The sequence below is a fragment of the Tauraco erythrolophus genome, chromosome 21, assembly GCF_009769465.1.
Source record: "Tauraco erythrolophus isolate bTauEry1 chromosome 21, bTauEry1.pri, whole genome shotgun sequence".
NCBI lineage: Eukaryota > Metazoa > Chordata > Aves > Musophagiformes > Musophagidae > Tauraco > Tauraco erythrolophus.
The window spans coordinates 3,180,792-3,198,668 of NC_141485.1; the positions used below are offsets into that span (position 1 = coordinate 3,180,792).

The 17,877-nt window shown below is 38.5% G+C and overlaps 1 protein-coding gene across 1 annotated transcript in view; it reads right to left on the reverse strand.

The window, feature by feature from the left end:
• Window positions 1-1,246: 1,246 nt before the first annotated feature.
• BRIP1 (BRCA1 interacting DNA helicase 1) overlaps window positions 1,247-17,877 on the reverse strand; it is a 116,104-nt gene continuing 99,473 nt past the window's right edge. The window contains exon 24 of the mRNA XM_086624861.1: window positions 1,247-1,333. Coding sequence (XP_086480987.1) covers window positions 1,247-1,333 — 87 coding nt within the window. The remainder of the gene's footprint in view (window positions 1,334-17,877) is intronic.

A 17,877-nucleotide genomic window follows, 5' to 3' on the forward strand; every position in this document is an offset into this window, starting at 1 on the left:
GCTAAAAGCTAGTAATTGAACCATTTCACACGCTCATGATAAAAATCTGAGATTCAATTAAAAAATTATTCTGGCATACTAAATCACATGTATTCCAAAATACTTTAGGAAACAAAAAGGAGGAGATAGAAAGCCTGAAGTGATCATTTATATGAATGGTAATGTATGGCAGAAAGAGAAAAATTGCTAGCAGCAGCCGATTTATACGCTGCTAATTCCTTCCTTAGACGATCAGACTTAGACTGGTCTGATTTCAGCAGGAAAATCTCTGTGTAGAGATCAACACTGGTCTCAAGCATAAGATCCTAATTATTTGAAAGGCATTTGTTTTCATAGCTTTTTTTTTATGTGTCCAAGTCGATGGCATTTTAATGCCTTATTAAATGGTTGTTTTACAGCAGCCCGTCTGTTCAGTCTCTGTGCCCATGTCTGTACTTTGTGCTGCAGGATTTTACCTTTCACACTAGCCAAAAAATATTTTCCGAATTCCCTATAAAAGTTTTCGATATTTCCTAAGACAAATAGAGTGGGTTTTTACATACTCTAAATTGACATTGATATGGCAGATATGACATGTATGCTTCTCCATTTATGGTGTGCTTGCAAAAAAAGTTGAAGGTTTGTGTTCATTAAAGGGATACGCTTGCTAGATTGGGCCCAACTTTATATGATTTTTTAAATTATATAAACAAATGGCAAATGTTTTCATTTCTGTTTTTCTTTAATTCTGTTTAAATCCCAGCAATACAAAATATGCGAACACTCCCCTACCGTGTTTTCAGCCCAGACATTGCCACGTGGGGGTCTCTAAATGCACAAGAAATAAAAAATGAACCGATTCAAAACTAACTTGAAATAAAATTAAATTGATGAGAAGTTTTTATATCGAATTACTTCAAAGTGCACGTAATGTAAACAAACATTCAAATGTGAAGGAACGCAGATTTAAAAACTGTATGTTTACCAGCATTCTGACAACAGTCCCAGTGAAATATTTCTCCTAAACATATGGTGAAGCCCTTGCTTTGTTGAAGTCAAATGGCAGAAACCCCACTGACTTTGATGGGGTCAGAATTTGTAACCAGGTTCCTCTTTCCCATCACTCATACACAGAGATTGTACTGCCTCTCCACTTGCGCTGAAGAATAGCTTTATCAGAGCTGTCATTAAATAATAAAGTCCTTTACTTATCTGCCTTATTAGTCCTGATGAATATGTAGTATGGATCAGCAAAAATCTTTTAAGATTATACTTTATCTAAATTGCCTGTTTTCAGTTCTTGAGGGTTCTGTAGCAGTAAGCAATAATGAACAGATGATGGAAGCAGCCAGACCTACAAAAGAAATAGTATTTTAAAAGTACTGTACTTAGGGGAAAAAAGGTTTGCCTTTATACATAAAGAGCTCTATTCATTAAAAGAAGTTTTTACAAATGTGGTTATTTCAAATAGTCAAAAAGTGTGAAATACACTTAAAATGAGTAAAATTTGTGGGCTTCCCTATGGGTTAAATATGTGCCATACTAATAAAGCTCTCCTCACACCTCTTCCTAACTCATAGTCTTTGGCCTCATTCTGCAAGATGTTTTGAATTGAGGGAGCTCAGCACTTTGCTGGAATGGACCATTAGCTGTCAAAGTCCCAGCTCTGCAAAGATTAATGGACTTTAGAGGGATCTAGAAGAAATCATCTAAATCTGACATTCAGCACGGCACACGTCACAGCGTCCTGCACCGAGCCCATGAAGAACCTACATGAGTGAGCTCCATGTGCCTGCGTGGGCCGTAACAATTCTCCCCTGAGCATCCCACTGGAGGACAGAGCACTCTAAGGAGTAGCTGTTACTCTGAGTAGCTAAGCAGGCACGATTACGGTGAAATGAGAGTGGAGACCAAGTCACACAAATCAGAAACATCAAGCAACCTTAAACCTTCTTCCTGACAGCCCCCAACAGGTCAAATTTTAAAGCACAAGTTACTTTGAATTCTGCCTTGGTGCTCAGATCTCACGTTACTCCAGAATCCAAACACCTCCCAAGTACATCCGTATCTGGGGTCATCGATTCAGAGGCCTCGATATCAGACACAAATAACAGCTCACTGAGCCTGCTATTTAATGGTCATGTGCTTGTTTCTGCAGGAGGGCTTCCCACATTCAGAACCAGTTTTCTGATGCTCTCCTTCCCACTCCCGCTTTTAAGACGTACCTGGCACTTATGCTGTATAAAAAAGACATATCAATGGCTTACACATGAAAAAAACACCCCTGCTTCATGTTTCATGAAATGTAGCCCTGCTGATGTAGGTCAGTACCACTGGATAACCCGCAGTAACCTAGCAGCACCACTGATTTAGACGTGAGCTCATTCAACAGAGGTTTTGCAAAGTGATGAAAATCTTTACACAACTGATTTTCCAGTGTTTGATCCTTCCTACTGCTCGAAGAAAGCTTCAACTAGCTTTAAAACGAAACAAATGCATTAAAATCAGATTATTCATAAGTACCCACTTTCCTAGCTTTTGTCATTTCAGTTTTCAGCTGCCTGTGACCTCGAGAAGTTGAGATATCTGTGTTTAACATAAAAGTGTTTAAACCCAAGCACTTATTTGCCTTTGCTTCTGTAACTCTGGTATCACAGTCGGTGCTGCACATGTCAATGAGACACTAGAAACGTAACACTACAGCTCCGTGGTGGTTCAGGCGTAGAAAACCAAAGCATTTAGAAAGCGTGGCTTTAGACACAAAAAATTTAAAACTGAATCTCTGTTTGCTATAGCAAAAACCCCTCAAAATTTCACAGCACTTGGTTTAATGTAGCAAGAAAATGATCAGTCTACTACTTAGTTCACATGCATAGACCCAAGAAATCATCATGATACTTTATAGATAGTAGGTATAAAACCACATCTGTTTCAGCCACATGGTATTGTATCAGTCCTTCACTAAGGTACAGATTTTCTTTGCTTCATCTAACAGTAGAGATGAAGAATTTAATAGCAGCATACCTCCTCGAACACTAACAAATTAATAAAAGTCAATTTATTGCAGCATACTTATGTCAGGAGAAACTAATGGATGATAGAGCCACATGTTTCTTCGATCCAATTATGCTTGTTTACAAAAAAAAATCCATAATTCTGTGTGCAGCAGGAATCCCATAACATGAGACAACATCTTTGCCCACTGCCCCAACTCCCTGTCCCAAGGGAACGCAGACTTTCCGGAGAGCCGTTTTGACAACTGGGCATTGGGCTACTACCAGGGTTTCCCCATGTGACCTGTTCCTCGTGTTCTGGGACAGGGCAGTGTTGGTAAATGAGCCTCCAGCGTTGCTCTCTAGATAAACCTGTGCTCAAGCCTGTTTCACACCATGGAAGCACAACATTCCTCCTTTCTGCGACCAGGAGGCAACGCGCCCTTCAGAGTCCCTGCAGCCTGCCGAGGATTTGTCCAAACCATATATCCTTTTCCAAAGAAATGGCAGCGAAAACGTTCTATAGATTTAACCACTGTCAGATGTTCTTTGAGCAGAATATTAATTTCTCTCCCGAGAACATAAACTTTTTGTTGTAATAAGCCACCATCTTCTCAAGTCCTTTGATTTCCTCTGTCAATGCTGCCCCCAGCCCGTAAGTGGTAGCATCTGTGTCCAGCCTAAAGGTGTTTGAAACATGGGGAGGCTAAAACGGGAGCAGTTACAAGAGCTTTTTTTAAAAAATGAAAATGTTAAATCACACTATGCTAGCCACTGAAACGGTTTCCTTCTGACCAAACTCATGCAGTGGTTTTACAATATCAACAAAGCCACAAATAAACTGCCTGAAATAGTAGTAGCAGTGATCCTTAAAAAACCCCAAACCCATTACCTGACTGCCATTGTCTGGAGAGCTGGTCAGGATTGTCTTGCCTCCATTTTCTCTTTGTCTGGGAAAACCATTCCCTGGCTGGCTGCGCACTCCTAATTAATTACTTCTGCTTCCAATGATTCACTTCTCTTTGGATTTGATTTCAGGTTGATGACTTTCAGTGTATCACAGACCATTTGTAAATACGTCAGTTCCTGTTCAAATGTTTTACTTCATACCGAGATATCATCTAGAGATAATCTGAACCAGACATGCTGCACCATACCTTCTTCCCATCCTCTAAAACGCAGCAGGTGCTGAGCCAAAAGACATCTTTTTAAATCGCAGCAGGTCTTGTCCTGCTCCGAGAGCTCTTCCCTCCCCCTTCCTCCTGTTACTTGGCTCCACAGAATCTGCTCAGGCCACCATTTGACTTTAATCAGAACTGCGAGTGAGGTCCAAAAATTGTTGAAAGCTCACTTATCCCATCCCAGTTCATTTCCTTGATGCCCAGTAGCACTTCTTACCGCTTCGCTTTTGCTAAATAGTGAGGTGCGGTGTAATGGGTTGGTTTCCCTCAGAATCAGTCTGTGGTAGACCACTGTGTGCAGACTGTATATTTATTGGATCCAGAGAACTGATTTTTAACTGGAAAAAACTTTAGAGAATCTAAACAGTACACTGATGCTGTCTTTGTCCCTGCTAACACAAGCACCAACAGCAACGCTGACTCAAACTTCAGTAGAGCCTCATAATCTCAGTATAGCCTGGAGGTACTTAGTGGATCTTTATGACTTTTATTGATCTCTGAGCTGTTGTATTTTCGAAGTTGCAGCTACCTGTGCAAGCTAGGTTAGAGCTAGAGCAAGTACACCTACCGACACCTTCATACACTACGAGGAAACCACCTGAGAACGTGCTGCAGCCCTGCATTTAAATGAATTCAGAATTTAAACTTCTTAGTGCGAGAAAAAATTAACCTCTCCTTCTCTGCAAGGGCTTGGCCCTTAAAATGTGATTTCCATCATTCCACCTTTACTTGGGTAAAAAGACGCTGCAACAAGTAGCTGCTGTACTAGTTCACTGCTGTCCTAGGAAAATCTGCTCACTGCAAATCAGTTATCTACAACTACTATGTTTCACCTGGGCCACATAATTAAAGAAAATTTCCTGAGATTTAGTTTGTAAGACAATATCTCCAGCATGTATTACTCTATTACTAGTCATAATTAAATCCAAATCCTTCCATAGCTTATCCATCATTTTAGTTGCATTTTTTGCTCAGAAGAGGAGGATGAATTTTCAAAATCCATTTTCCCACCTTTTGGATGCGTCATGTTTGCCAGCAGTCACTCTCTCTGCTTGAGACCAATTTATTCTCTTTCAGTCCACCTAGTACAATAATTTCAGTTTGAGAATGGATACTTTATTCCATTCATTTCGCAGATCCTAACATACATTCAAAAAGTAAACTGACCAAATCTAGAGAAAAGCTATAAGCTTTATCCTCATTCCTTTGGAGCTCAGCACTTTCAGCTTCATGTCTTCACATTTCCTGAACTGATTGAAGAACTTTCCCTAGACATTTCTGAGGCTCTGTCCCGGCCAGCCTTGGAACAGTTTTTATGGCCAATTTTTTCGTAAGTCTAATATTTAACTGAAGTACTTCCTTTAATTTTTCCACAGCTGCCAATTTTCCTTGTTTTACAAACCAAGATTATCACTTTTCCTAATTGTACAGTAAGGCCAAGGATCAGGTTAGGATCGCCCCTTTTCATCATTCAATTTATAAACAGTACTCGAGTTACAGGATTTGGCTGCTAGGAGCCCCAGTTTCTGTCCATCTTTCCAGTCATTCATCGGGGCTGTGACTTGAACAGACCATACGTGCTCCTCCTGAAGCCCATAGCTCAGAAGTAGAGGGTTTGATATTTTTTGAGCTGATCTGAAATATCCCATCTGAGTGTCTGTAAATTTCAAATTACAAGTATTTTTTTCCTCGTAATTTCCTGTCTTTCAGACATGACTGACTGACAACCGTTTTGTTACAATCTGGACTTCAAATGTGACCTAAGATTCTTTAATTTAATTCCAGAATTGACATTGTAATTTATATCTTCATCTGTGCTAGGAAGTTCCAGGCTGGCCAAAACTCTCCTGCTTTCTAATATCTTCTGGTAAGCTTTCTGAGTGATGGCAGTGGGATTGCTGGACAAGACAGTGATCTTGACAATTCAGTCATGGAGGTTTGTATCCAGCCTTCCCATTTGGCCAGGGAATTTTGTAGATGTCCAAAGGTTTTTCTTTCTTATCACAGGTCTCAGTCCTTCCAAAAAAGGGCTTCCAGACATTGCAGATTGTTGTTGAAATTACATCTAGTCATCTTTGAATTCTGCGAGTCCTGCAGAAAACAAGGTACTTCAGGGGAAAAAAAAAAAAAGGAAAAAAGAAGCAACAACTTCTCAGATACTGGTGCTTAAACACACTGTCTGGATGTTCTGAATTAATATTGTGTTAGAAGAAGCCAAATGGCTGTATGCCAAGATTCAACTCAAGGTGTATTTTTATGGCAAAGCTATAAACCCACAACATAAGTGGTTTATAATGGAAATTCTGACACACTTTTAATATTGAGAGCAGAAATATACTGGTTGTGGTAAGTATTTGACAGCTGCGGTACTCACCTGTCAGCTGTACTGCCTAAACAAGTCCATTTTGATGGTAGGATTCCTCCTTTATCTCCTCTTGTTTCAGCGACACGGTTTTGGGGCAGATGGGTCCAGCCGTATTCTGCAATTCATTCCGGAGCCTTTCAAAATCCTTTTTCTGGCTGATTACAGGGAAAAGCAACAACTGGGATCCACAGAGGACTGAAGCCTGCAGTGTTCTGAAGCTTATCGCACCGACTTGGCTCCAGGCAGAAAGAGGCTTTCATCAGCCGAAAGATGAGAGCTTTCCATTGACACTGGTCCTTTTGAGTGGCACTTCCCACAAGGTGACAAGGTGTTGTGGTCGGGAAGAACTGTGGCACTGAGCATATGGGCCTTGCTTTCAATTTGAAACTCAATCAAAAACCATCCCTGGAAACTTGTTGATGCCAGAGTTACGGATTAGTCCGTGCACGACTGGAGAAAGGAGCAGCCTTGAGTAATATTTAGGATACTCTGTCAGTTTACACAGGCATAAAGATTATTGGCTTGTTGTGAATATGATAAGAAAATATTGGCAATAAGATAAAAGACTAAAAAGAATTACATAAGGCTGAAATGTCATAAAAATAAATACTATACCTAACATAATAACTCTAATTTGACAAAAGAGAAGGGGCATTTTTATTCACACATGAATGCCCTAACTTGTCACCTCCATTAGTGGCCTCCCCTCAAAATATCATTTACAACATACATCTATCTCTTAAGGGAAAGTAGGAGAGAGAAGCAGGAAAAGGTGGAGTCATTTTTCATTAGAAGTATTCAAGATGACGATGTTCAAAACGGTGGTAGGCACTGGCTCTATATCTGATCTGTCTGTATGGCACATATTAAACCCCAGATTTCCAAATATAGTTAGGGGGGTTACAGATACCATACCCATCTCAAGCATCTTGTTTTACAGTCATGTTCTTCAGGAAAACCAAGAAAGAAACGAGCCAATCTTTGATTGTCAGAATGGAGGTTGAGGCATGCGTACACACACTTATACACACATCTTGAACTTATTTCATACTTCACACACAAGTTGGAGAGAAAAGATTGTGACTCAAAGTGAACGAAATCTAAACAGCTGACAAATAAACACAGAGTGATGGATTAAACTTTCCAAGTAGCATGTAAGCCTTCTATGTTGTAAGATTAACTTTTGCTACTCTTAATGCACAGATCAACTGCAACAGCAAATAACAACGAAGAAAGCTGCTTCTTTTAAATAAAATGGAGAGGAAATGAAAACCAAATTACACATTACTTAAAAATAATCTATCTGGAGATGAAATAAAACGTTCGTGACTATGAACCACGATTCATACCTTTACTTCCAACATCTTCAATTAACACCCCTAGGAAATTTAACACAATTAAATTCATGTTCTAAACGGTATGTTGGATTGAGAGAAGCAGAGCCTGGGGCATACTAACTGGCTGCAGTCTTTAAGAGAGTCTAATAGCTTAAAGACATAAGTAAATTTTACTTGCATCTTGAGGATATTATTCATAAATTTACATTAGCTTAGTTTGGTAGATTCTACGGGCATTTACAGAATGCCTAGAAATTAAATCAAAGCTAAAAAAAAGGCATTGTTTTGTTTCAAATCACAAGCAGGCTGCTTGTCTCAGATTGGAAAACCTCTGTGGTTCTCCACAGAACTTCCTGTAAAAACAAAATGCTGCCATAATGATTTAAGAGAGGACTGAAACACTATTGACCGAAACAAAAAGTTGAATACAAGGCAAGAATCAGATGGAAGCAGATGGAAAGACAGCACACGAACGAATCTTAACAAAGACACATCTAGATACATCAATAATGATGTAATTAGAAGTTTTCAAAGGGCTGCAAATTCAGAAGAAAGTCAATGCTTACACAAACTTGTGCTTTCCATGTCAGACACACTGGTAGAGTCAGCTAAACCGGCTGCAGCCTGCCTGACAGACAAGAAACATCTTGGTGGCGTTGTGCTCTAGCGTTTTCCGTTGGAAATACAACTGGTATGTGAGATTTAAAAGCCCTGGCTTCAGCTTGGATTAGGAGATGGTTATAAGGCAATACACCCCCCCCTTTTATCAGTTACGGCCGATACTGGCTTAAAACGTGGCACAAAGCATGTTGCTCAGATGACGTATCTTTAAAGTCTGTGTATCTACTTACCTAGTTTGCATACTTTTAAGTTAATTATTTTAGTGGCTCTGTTCATGTTTGTGTATAGATAAAAGACAGATGAAGGTATTTTTAACATTCTGGTAATGGAGGTTATGTTCAGGTAAACTTCTGTCATTGACAGAAATAGAGGATCCTGCCTTTATTCCATATCTTCTTCTAACAAGTGGCACCTATTATACTTCAGGCTATTTACTTCAGTAAGCTTTTTGGGTGCTCCGAGCACATACACACATACTTAGTTAGAAATTCACATTCATTTTTAAAATATAAAATCCGTTCTGATGCAACCTAGTAAGCTGAAGGGAAATATCAATGCGTCTGGGGAAAGAGTCTTTGGCAAGAGAGTTTATTTTTCTTTTTGTGGAGATCAGGCTTTTCTTTATGATTAGTCTCACATGTTTCTTGTTGGGTACTTAAGTTAATTTTTAAATCTAAATTAATGTCTATGTTAGTTTAATCTCTCTGTTTGGATGCTATTGGAACGGAGCCCCAGCACGGGTACATGCTCAGGTCTTCTCCAGCTGGGCCTTGCAAATGAGGAGGAGGAAGGAGATTGACAGCAGCTCTCGTTGCTCCCCAGACCAGCTCTGCAAACCTACAACAGCCACAGTGCTTTCTTTGGACCAGCCTTCCTCCTTTTATTAGCTCCTAGCTGCTTTTCTGAGTAAGAAAATCAATGGAAAATGGATTTTTGAAAATATTTGTTTTGGTGTAAAACAAAGATAGCCCAAGAAAAGTACTTCAGGCAGAAATCTCATGACTGAAAAATTAGACTGGTAAGATTTTAAAACCAAGTTAAGAGTTAAGGGTTTGCTTGGGTTTACTTTCTTTGGAAGCTATAGAATCTAACCACCCTTTTTTTTTGGTACAGTGATGCTCAGGACCCTTGAGGGTCTGAGTATCTCCTTCTAACATGATTTAAGTCAAGAGATTTTTTCTTAAATAGTATTAACTACTAGAATAATAGATTTAAAGAAAAATAGACAACTTTCACCATTGAGATGTAAAAGGTTTAACAACTCAGGCCCCCTCCAGTCCAAGCAGCAGAAGAACTAGAATATTTCCGCTATGGCATGGGAGCAGGATGTGGAAAGTTAGAAGGTCATTGGAAAAAATATGTGCCATAGGAACTCCATTTTGTTCCGTTTTGAAATCATCAGGGAAAAATTGAGGGATGCAAGCCGTGAGTACGAATGCAACCCCAAGCAGGGGGAGCGCAGCTGTTGTGAAGCTGCAACAGCTCCGGGTCTGGAGAGGGAATTTTGGAGACTGGCTTTGATGGTGTTCCCTGAGACGGCCACCCTACACCACCATGCAAAGCCCGTTTACCCGGGCAGTGCACAAAGGTGGGGAGCTGATCCGGCACCAGCGAATCCATCGTATATAGTCAATTTGGATGAAACAGCAGAAATCCTAAAATCGCTCAGACAAAGATCGATTTGTTCCTTAGGCCCTGTCTAGACTACGAAAAGATGGCTTCTGTCCCTCGCTGCCGGGGCTGGAGAGGATGTGGTCAGCTGGGTACATTTGATCATGGATGTGGTCGGACTGCACAAAACTGAAATCGCTTTGCAGAACCGGGGTTCGCTGAAAATGTTACTCTAACCCTAGCAGTTGCTTTGCTGGGCAGACAATGTCAACCTGCCAAATATAAAAAACGAGGTTTTGTTAAGCTACTTGTTATTAGCTGCTCGAACCTTGACTGCAGCTGAATGAAGAAACCCCAACATTCCCACGACGAGCACATGGCTTAACCAAAATACGGGAGGTCCTTTCCTCAGAGAAGATGACAAGCCTAGGAATAATTGTTAAAATAAATGCTTGAAGACTTGGCTCTCTTTCTTCACCTACACAATAAAGAACAGTTAAATGCATAAGCCAAAGTTTCTGACTAACTTTTAGAAAGTATTTCTCCTTTCAAAGATTCTTTGATCTTTGTGTATGAAATACTTCATCTTTCAGAGTAAAGATAGTCAATGTCCAGTCCCATTTTAAAGTATAATTTGTGGTTTTAATATTTACAATATTATTTTGAGGAAACACACAAAAATATAACTCATTCAGTATTGTTTATGTCTGGTTCGAAGTCACAGATGTTACAAATTGAAGTTAAGATATTGAAAATTTTCACATCTTTTGGAATTTTAAATTGTGCCTACGGGACAAAATTTCTTCCCTCACAAGGCTCCTTCCGTGACTGATCTCAAGTTTATTTCAGGATGATTTGACTTCTACCTGACATTAGAAGACAGAAATTGGCTAAAAGCAAATTCTGGATCATATTAAGGATTATTTTGTTTGCCAAGTAATATTATCCTATAAGTCTACATAGTATAAACCACTACAGTAAAGGAATATTTATATATGAATTATTTCCATACAAAAAGAAACTGTTTGAGAAATACAGCACATAACTTTCTTATATCAGTGTAACACTACTGTACAGCATATATAGGGCTGTCTGAAAAGCTGAAGTCTGGGGTAAAGGCTGTGGTACGTGGTGGGAGAGACTACTTGGAACACAGATTAATGGAAAATGAAGAGCCTGGAGGATGTTCACTGACTCTAGTGCAAAGCACAGCAACAATTTAAACACAGATCAATACAAATAAATGTTTATATTGACAGAAATCTTACCTAATATAACACATATGATTTGATATTTAGTAATACTAAAAAAAAAAAAAAAGGATTGGCTCAATCCAGTGAACTCTTTAATGGCAGCACCTACAAAGTTTTCATGTTTTCTTGTCTTATTTGCTATTGTTTTTATAAGATTGGATAAACCGTACTACCTTTAGTTGCATTAGGGATAACATCTCTGATATTTTGACAGTGTAAGTCATGCAATATTCCTTGGGCAAACAAGGAGGACAAGCAGTTTCCTTTTTTGGAACGACTGCACGTCCTCCAAAAGAATACTGGCAGTAGCTCCCTAGATGAGAAAATACCATATTCCTTCATATACGAACCAGCATCTAATTTGTAATGGAATTCATCTGATCCAGTTTTGAAACACAGATAAATGCAGAAGACCGCATCTTCAGAGCCCAGAAAGAAAAAACAACCTGAAGTGCCTTAAGAGCTATTGTTACCAGCGAGGGCATTTTCCCAGGTGGCACCAACAAAATTAAAAATAGGTGGCAAAGATAAAATTAATTAAATGCTTATAAAAGAGGATCATCCACTATCTCTATTCCTTTCCAACAGCCATCTCCATCTGGAATTTATTTTTAGGATGCTCATTCCTCCTCACAGGTTCAATGCTACCCAATTCACACCATTTAGCTATTGAAAGCTCTTGAAATTCCGGACCGGAGAAGCCAGAGCCCAGTGTATTTCACAGTGATGTAGCTAATGTGTCAGACTTGTAAAATAGCTCTTAGTGGTAGACCTCCATTTAGAGAAAGACGGAAACTAGCTTTAAATACTTAAGGCTTTAATATCTAGTCCATTACGCTGCAGCAAGGTCTTGTAAAGAGTCAATTATGGGATACTTCTGATTTGATCCACATGCAAGGGAAATCCGCTTCTTTGCCTTTAAACCTCTGTAGTAAGTGTCCTGTTTAAATAATTAGTGACACTTTTTCTTTGATCAAATTGATGCACATTGTTATGCTTTTATGTTAATTTAGAACTTAATCCATGTAAAATCCAAGACAGATCTTAATCCATCATTCAGAGAGCTTTTACCAAAAGGCACTATCATGAGATTGTCCAGAAAACACGACAGGTTAAAGACAGTAGTGAACCAACTTGAAGTAAAATGTTTTACTTTTTTTGGTCTTCTGAAAACCTGTGAATCACCAATCAAGTTAATACCAGTAGCCTTGGTAAGCAGTATGATGATTTGGAAATAATTGTGAGTGGAGACACAAAGCTAGCAGCTACTCTAGCACAAAACCTATTCTCCAGCATATCGAACGATGAAGCCAAAATCTGAGTGTTTCCTGCCATTAAAAATGTGTAAATCATGGAAAATATTTTAAAATAAACTGCAGCTACTTGAACTTATATTCTTGCTTTCTATTCAAAGCTTAGTTGTCCAGGTTACAGGGAAGTTAACAGCAACAAAGTTGGAAGGGTTTTCAGGTCAGACAGAGCTAGTTAAGCTGCTCAGCCAGTAGACTACATAAAAGAAAAAAATACTCTCAATGTTCATCATTTCATGTCCATGCTATTGTTTTTGGTAAGATACTTCTACAAATCCATGAATGAGAGGCTAGTAATAGTGACCTGTATGAGTGCATAAATATTTCAGTTTTGTCCAAGCCCATAAATTAAACAGACCACGCCAATTCTTTACTTGCTGTACACATCCAAACAATTTGAATTGTATCTCTACAACGAGGTAGAAATTAGTTACGGTCTTAATTGAAGAGAAACTGAAAATTTCTGGATAGCAGAGTTACATTTTACCATAACATTTCAGATGCTTGTGTGTTTTCTAATAATAATTAAAAAGTCATGCTTCTAGACAGCAGCACTGCCATTTAATGACAAATGAGGCACAGAAACTACTTTGCTAAAATACTGCTGTATGTTTCTTCAAAAGGCTTGATGGAGGAGTACTTTAACCCTCCAAATGTTTTTCTAAAATATTACCACAACACTTTGAAAGAAATAATAACAGATAATATTTCACAATAACTAAAAAAATATTCAAGGAAAACAAGATGACCATTTTGTTTAACTGCACGACAAAATCCTTGAGCATAATGAAATGACTAATGGAACGTAATTGCTGCAAAATTTCCACTTGAGCATGAACAGCTGGGTCTTGAGGACCTCTGCTGCTCAGGCAGAGCACTGTACCACCGCAGTCGGAATATCAACTGCTCAATGGCAAAATTGACCAATTTTGCCGCGTCTTCGGAAATTGCTCTGGCTCTGCAGTCACATTGAAATTTGGAAAATTATTTCATTTAGTATAACCACCTCAGTACTTTTGTAAGAGAGTATCTTTCAGCTGTCTATCATTTACAAAGTCAGAGACTGCTGTGAAAATCTGAATAGCCAGTATTTCAATTCACCTTCTTAAATTCGTGCACTGACAAAGTAACTTGGAGATATGCATATATTTCCCTTTCACCGTTTCAAATAATGTGAAGTAAGAAGAAACTCACAGATAACACTGGAGAGACCAAAGCACCAAAGATAGAGCAGACAGAGTCTGGTGAGCTGTACGCTGATAAATCAAACCGAAGGTAAAATCTGTACAGAGTTCCTTCTGTACAGGAACAGTCTCCAATATCGCAGGGCAAGTCAACCAGCACGAGAATGCTACCTGCAAACCAGCCAGATCGATCGGCTACTGACTGCATGTCGCTGGCTACAGACACCAGTCCCTCTTACACACAAAGCAGAAATACTTTATTAGGGCTATGAATGCCAATAAGAAAAAGAATGCTTTGTTATCAAAGTAAGGAGGCACTTTCAGGGAGCATGAGAAAGGTAAGCATTTTATTCTGCCCTTTAGGCTTTGGGAAAACCACCCTCTCCGTAGCATCTGAGCATTGTACAGAGAGTTCGTACAAAATCTATGGACTTGCACGCGCTACATACCAATAAAAGCTGCTGGGGTACAGTCTAATCTTGTTTAAGCTACTAATTGTCCTTTATTAAGAAATAGTTTTTATTTTTCAGGAAAATTTGGACAGTAAAATTTTGCCCCAGAACTTACAATTTGTCTTTCAAATTTGTTTGAAGAAAGACTGCACATAGAGTGCAGGCAGTGTTCTAACTCCACCCTCGGTGTCCTGCCCTTGACAAGTATTCTCTTTTTAGAGGTATTAAATCTTGGCAACATCCATTGCAGTTCCCACTTAAGCTGAAGTAAGTACATGTACAGAAGGGCTCTGTCAACATATCTGAGTGGAAAGATGTTTGGATTAACTAAGAAAACCTATTTCAAATCTCAGATAATAAAATGTCCTCCTAAATCCTAATTGCAACTTTCATCTTGTGTCTTAGACCTTGCCACCAGCTGATGTGCCGATACAGATCAAGTGTTTAGTTTGATAAATGCGGCTTACTGGGGTCTTGGTATTGCTGACTGACAGAGTAGCTGAATAGGATCCAGGCTTCTAAAGGTGATTATCTGCCTAAAGAAGGAAGAAGATGAGCACAGGACAACCTTGTTTGTCATTTTGCGCACTTAATCAGACAAAGCCCATAATACTAAGAGCTTCTCTATACCATCAAAAATAAAACAAAAGCAGCTTTCAAATAAATTACACTACCATTTTACAGAGGAGGAAATCCATAAGCATACATTGGAGAATTATCTTTTAGTTGCTATTTTCCAGCAAAAGAACTTATGACTGGAACACTAAATCATATTCCCAGGGTCTTTTCCTTAGAGTGTCGAGTTTGGAGTTTATTGCAGCCAGAGGTCACTACACCGCACACACAAAGCAGCATTCTTGTTTGAAACAATATATCCAGGTAGAAAGTCACTAGATAACAAGACCTGTCCTTTTAGCTTAAATTGTTGTCTAAAAGAAATATAAATATAATGTTCTTTCAAGGAAGATACCAGACAGACAAGGTTAAATCTCTAATGCCCCTTTTCTGTGTTGAGATAACACCAGAAGTGCATGGTCACTGCTTTATCTTTGTGTCCGTACAAAAAAAAAAAAACCAAACCAAAAACGCATAAAGCAATTCTAATGTAATGTGACAGAGTGGAATATTTCCCACTTATGGATTTAAACATAATGCTTTGTAAGTTAAAGGTCGGTGAGTCGTGTCCTGTTACACCTGACTTTCAGCTTTGTTTTATATGATAAAGAAAAGAACAATTCATTTTCAGGAAGATCTCTTTACTTTCAAAAGGGAAAAACTGAGAAGGGGAAAAAGAAGGTGGTTTATTCTTGGTTCTGCTTCAGGGTTAATATAACATCTACAGCTGTGTTATAAACTTCTTTCTATTTCATAACATGTCTGTGATATTTACTTTGCATTTTTTTTAACCAAGAGCTTACATGAAATGTTTTAATACTACTATAAATACACACAGAGTATTAAAAGCAGACATAATCAAAATACATACAAATAAACAGCATTTTCAGTGGAGAATACTCCATCACTTAAATGACAAATAAAACAAAAAACCTAAACCTGAAGAAATAATAAAGATGCCTAAATGACATCCCTTTAATACTACTATTTCAAAAAGTATGAAAGGAATCAAAGTCTCAACTGAAATGCATTCAACCCAGAAAAAAAAAATTACACATTCGGAATTGCCAATAACTTGTTGTTCTCGTTATTATCACAATTTAACAGCAATTGAATTTCTGTTGTCACATACAGCAAATATTTAAGCAGCCAATTGCCATAAACCAAATTTTACAGTAAAGTCTGTTTTCTCCAGACCCTTAGTAGGTGCTCAGTGGCACCTACAGGACCATTCACGAGTGCAGTCTTGCAAGGTCTGGTGTCGACACTAAGAACTGCACTTTTTGGCTGTTGACTGGTATCACAATAAAAGTACTTGAGTTCACAATTTCAAAATTTTACAACTGATTATTGGCAGTATCATTTATCACTATTAATTTCATAGCTGAAAGGTTTTGATTATCAACTCCGTCAATCCAAGCAATTTCCAAGTGTCTTGTAATCACACCTAATTCTACATCTAAATCATTAGAAGGATAAAGTTGTTATACTTGCAATGGTATTTGTCCTGCTTTGAAAATTACCAAACTGTTTTATCTAATCCTTTAGGAAACACCATAATGAGGCTCATCTAATGGCTTCTACTAGTTAGGAAGGCAAACTAAAAGATTTAGCTCCTCAGTCTGTCTCTAAATCTTCTAAGTGAAAGATGATTTACAGTTAAGCTATGAAAAATGTGACCATTCTCAAGTCTGGAAAGTCTCAATCTGATTTCAACAAACCTAAGTCATGAGAAAAGATTGCGTGTCTCTAACTATAGATTTGCTTACCTAGGGAATCAGCATCTGGTGTGAAACATTCATTAAGTTATAAAAGGTTTATAGACTTGTCTGAGCTTCTATTAGGAAAAATTGTTAGATTTTTCACAGAAAACACTGATCTGAAAGGTTAAGTTTATAGTCTCCGTGGTTGATACCTAAAATAATGGCTCTCTGTCCCACTTCCAAAAATGCTATAAAATCAATCAAAATATGAATTATTATTGAGAGAAAAAACAGTCATCTCAATACATTAAGCCAAATATTTACAGAAATTAAAAGAGAAAGTGGGGTGGTTCTTGTTATGATGAAGCTAAATACCCATTCTTTGGGAATGACTTGATCTCCAAAGAGTTTGGAGAACAAAAGAGGATACTACTGAAGCCATAACACATTTATAAAGGCAAGACTATATTTTGCTTAGAACTTAAAGGCTTGACAACTAACAGTTTCTGAGCAAACAAATCAGGAGGTGAGAAGGGGAAGGGAACCTATGTAATACCATTAAAATACAAATTTATTTGCTCCAGGCTTTGGAAGGTTGATGCTTGCCTTTCGCTAGTCAGAGACACATGCTCCATCCCACCCTAGAACCAGCTCCATCCCCCTATTAATTCGTATGAGTCGCTACTCAGCACTCGCAAATAGGTTGGAATTTGCAGTGCAGCTCTGCACCCAGCACTACCCAGCGAAAACACCAACAGCTGCTCGGTATTAATAAAACTCAAGTCTCCAATAAACCGGTGGAAGCTGTTTTGTTGAAGTGAACTGAAATTTTCATTTCATAATTAAACTCTGTGCAGCAGAAAAAAAAAACCACAAAACTGAACCTGCAGTCAACAGGTTCTTGCAGACAAGTCATGACCAGGACTGAGAAGCTGAATTTAACAGAAAATTACTATCTGGGAAAAAAAAAAAAAAAAAAACAACACGCCCAAAAAAAAAAAAAAAAAAAGCGGGAGATATTAAGGCCCTTATTGACCTAAATATGTATTTAAAGAAATGGATTTCAAATGTCTGTGCCAAAACTCACTTGCTGAGTCTTCACTGGTATGAGAAGCACCATCAACTTCAGTGGGCTTCAGACTGCCCCTCACCCTTTGGGAACACAGCAACTACAGCATGTATTTGCCTCTGCAAACAACTGTTTGTTTCCTCTCCCCCTAGTCCCCTGAGCCAAAAATCCATCTCATGGACAGCCAAGGGAGTGAGGCTGAAG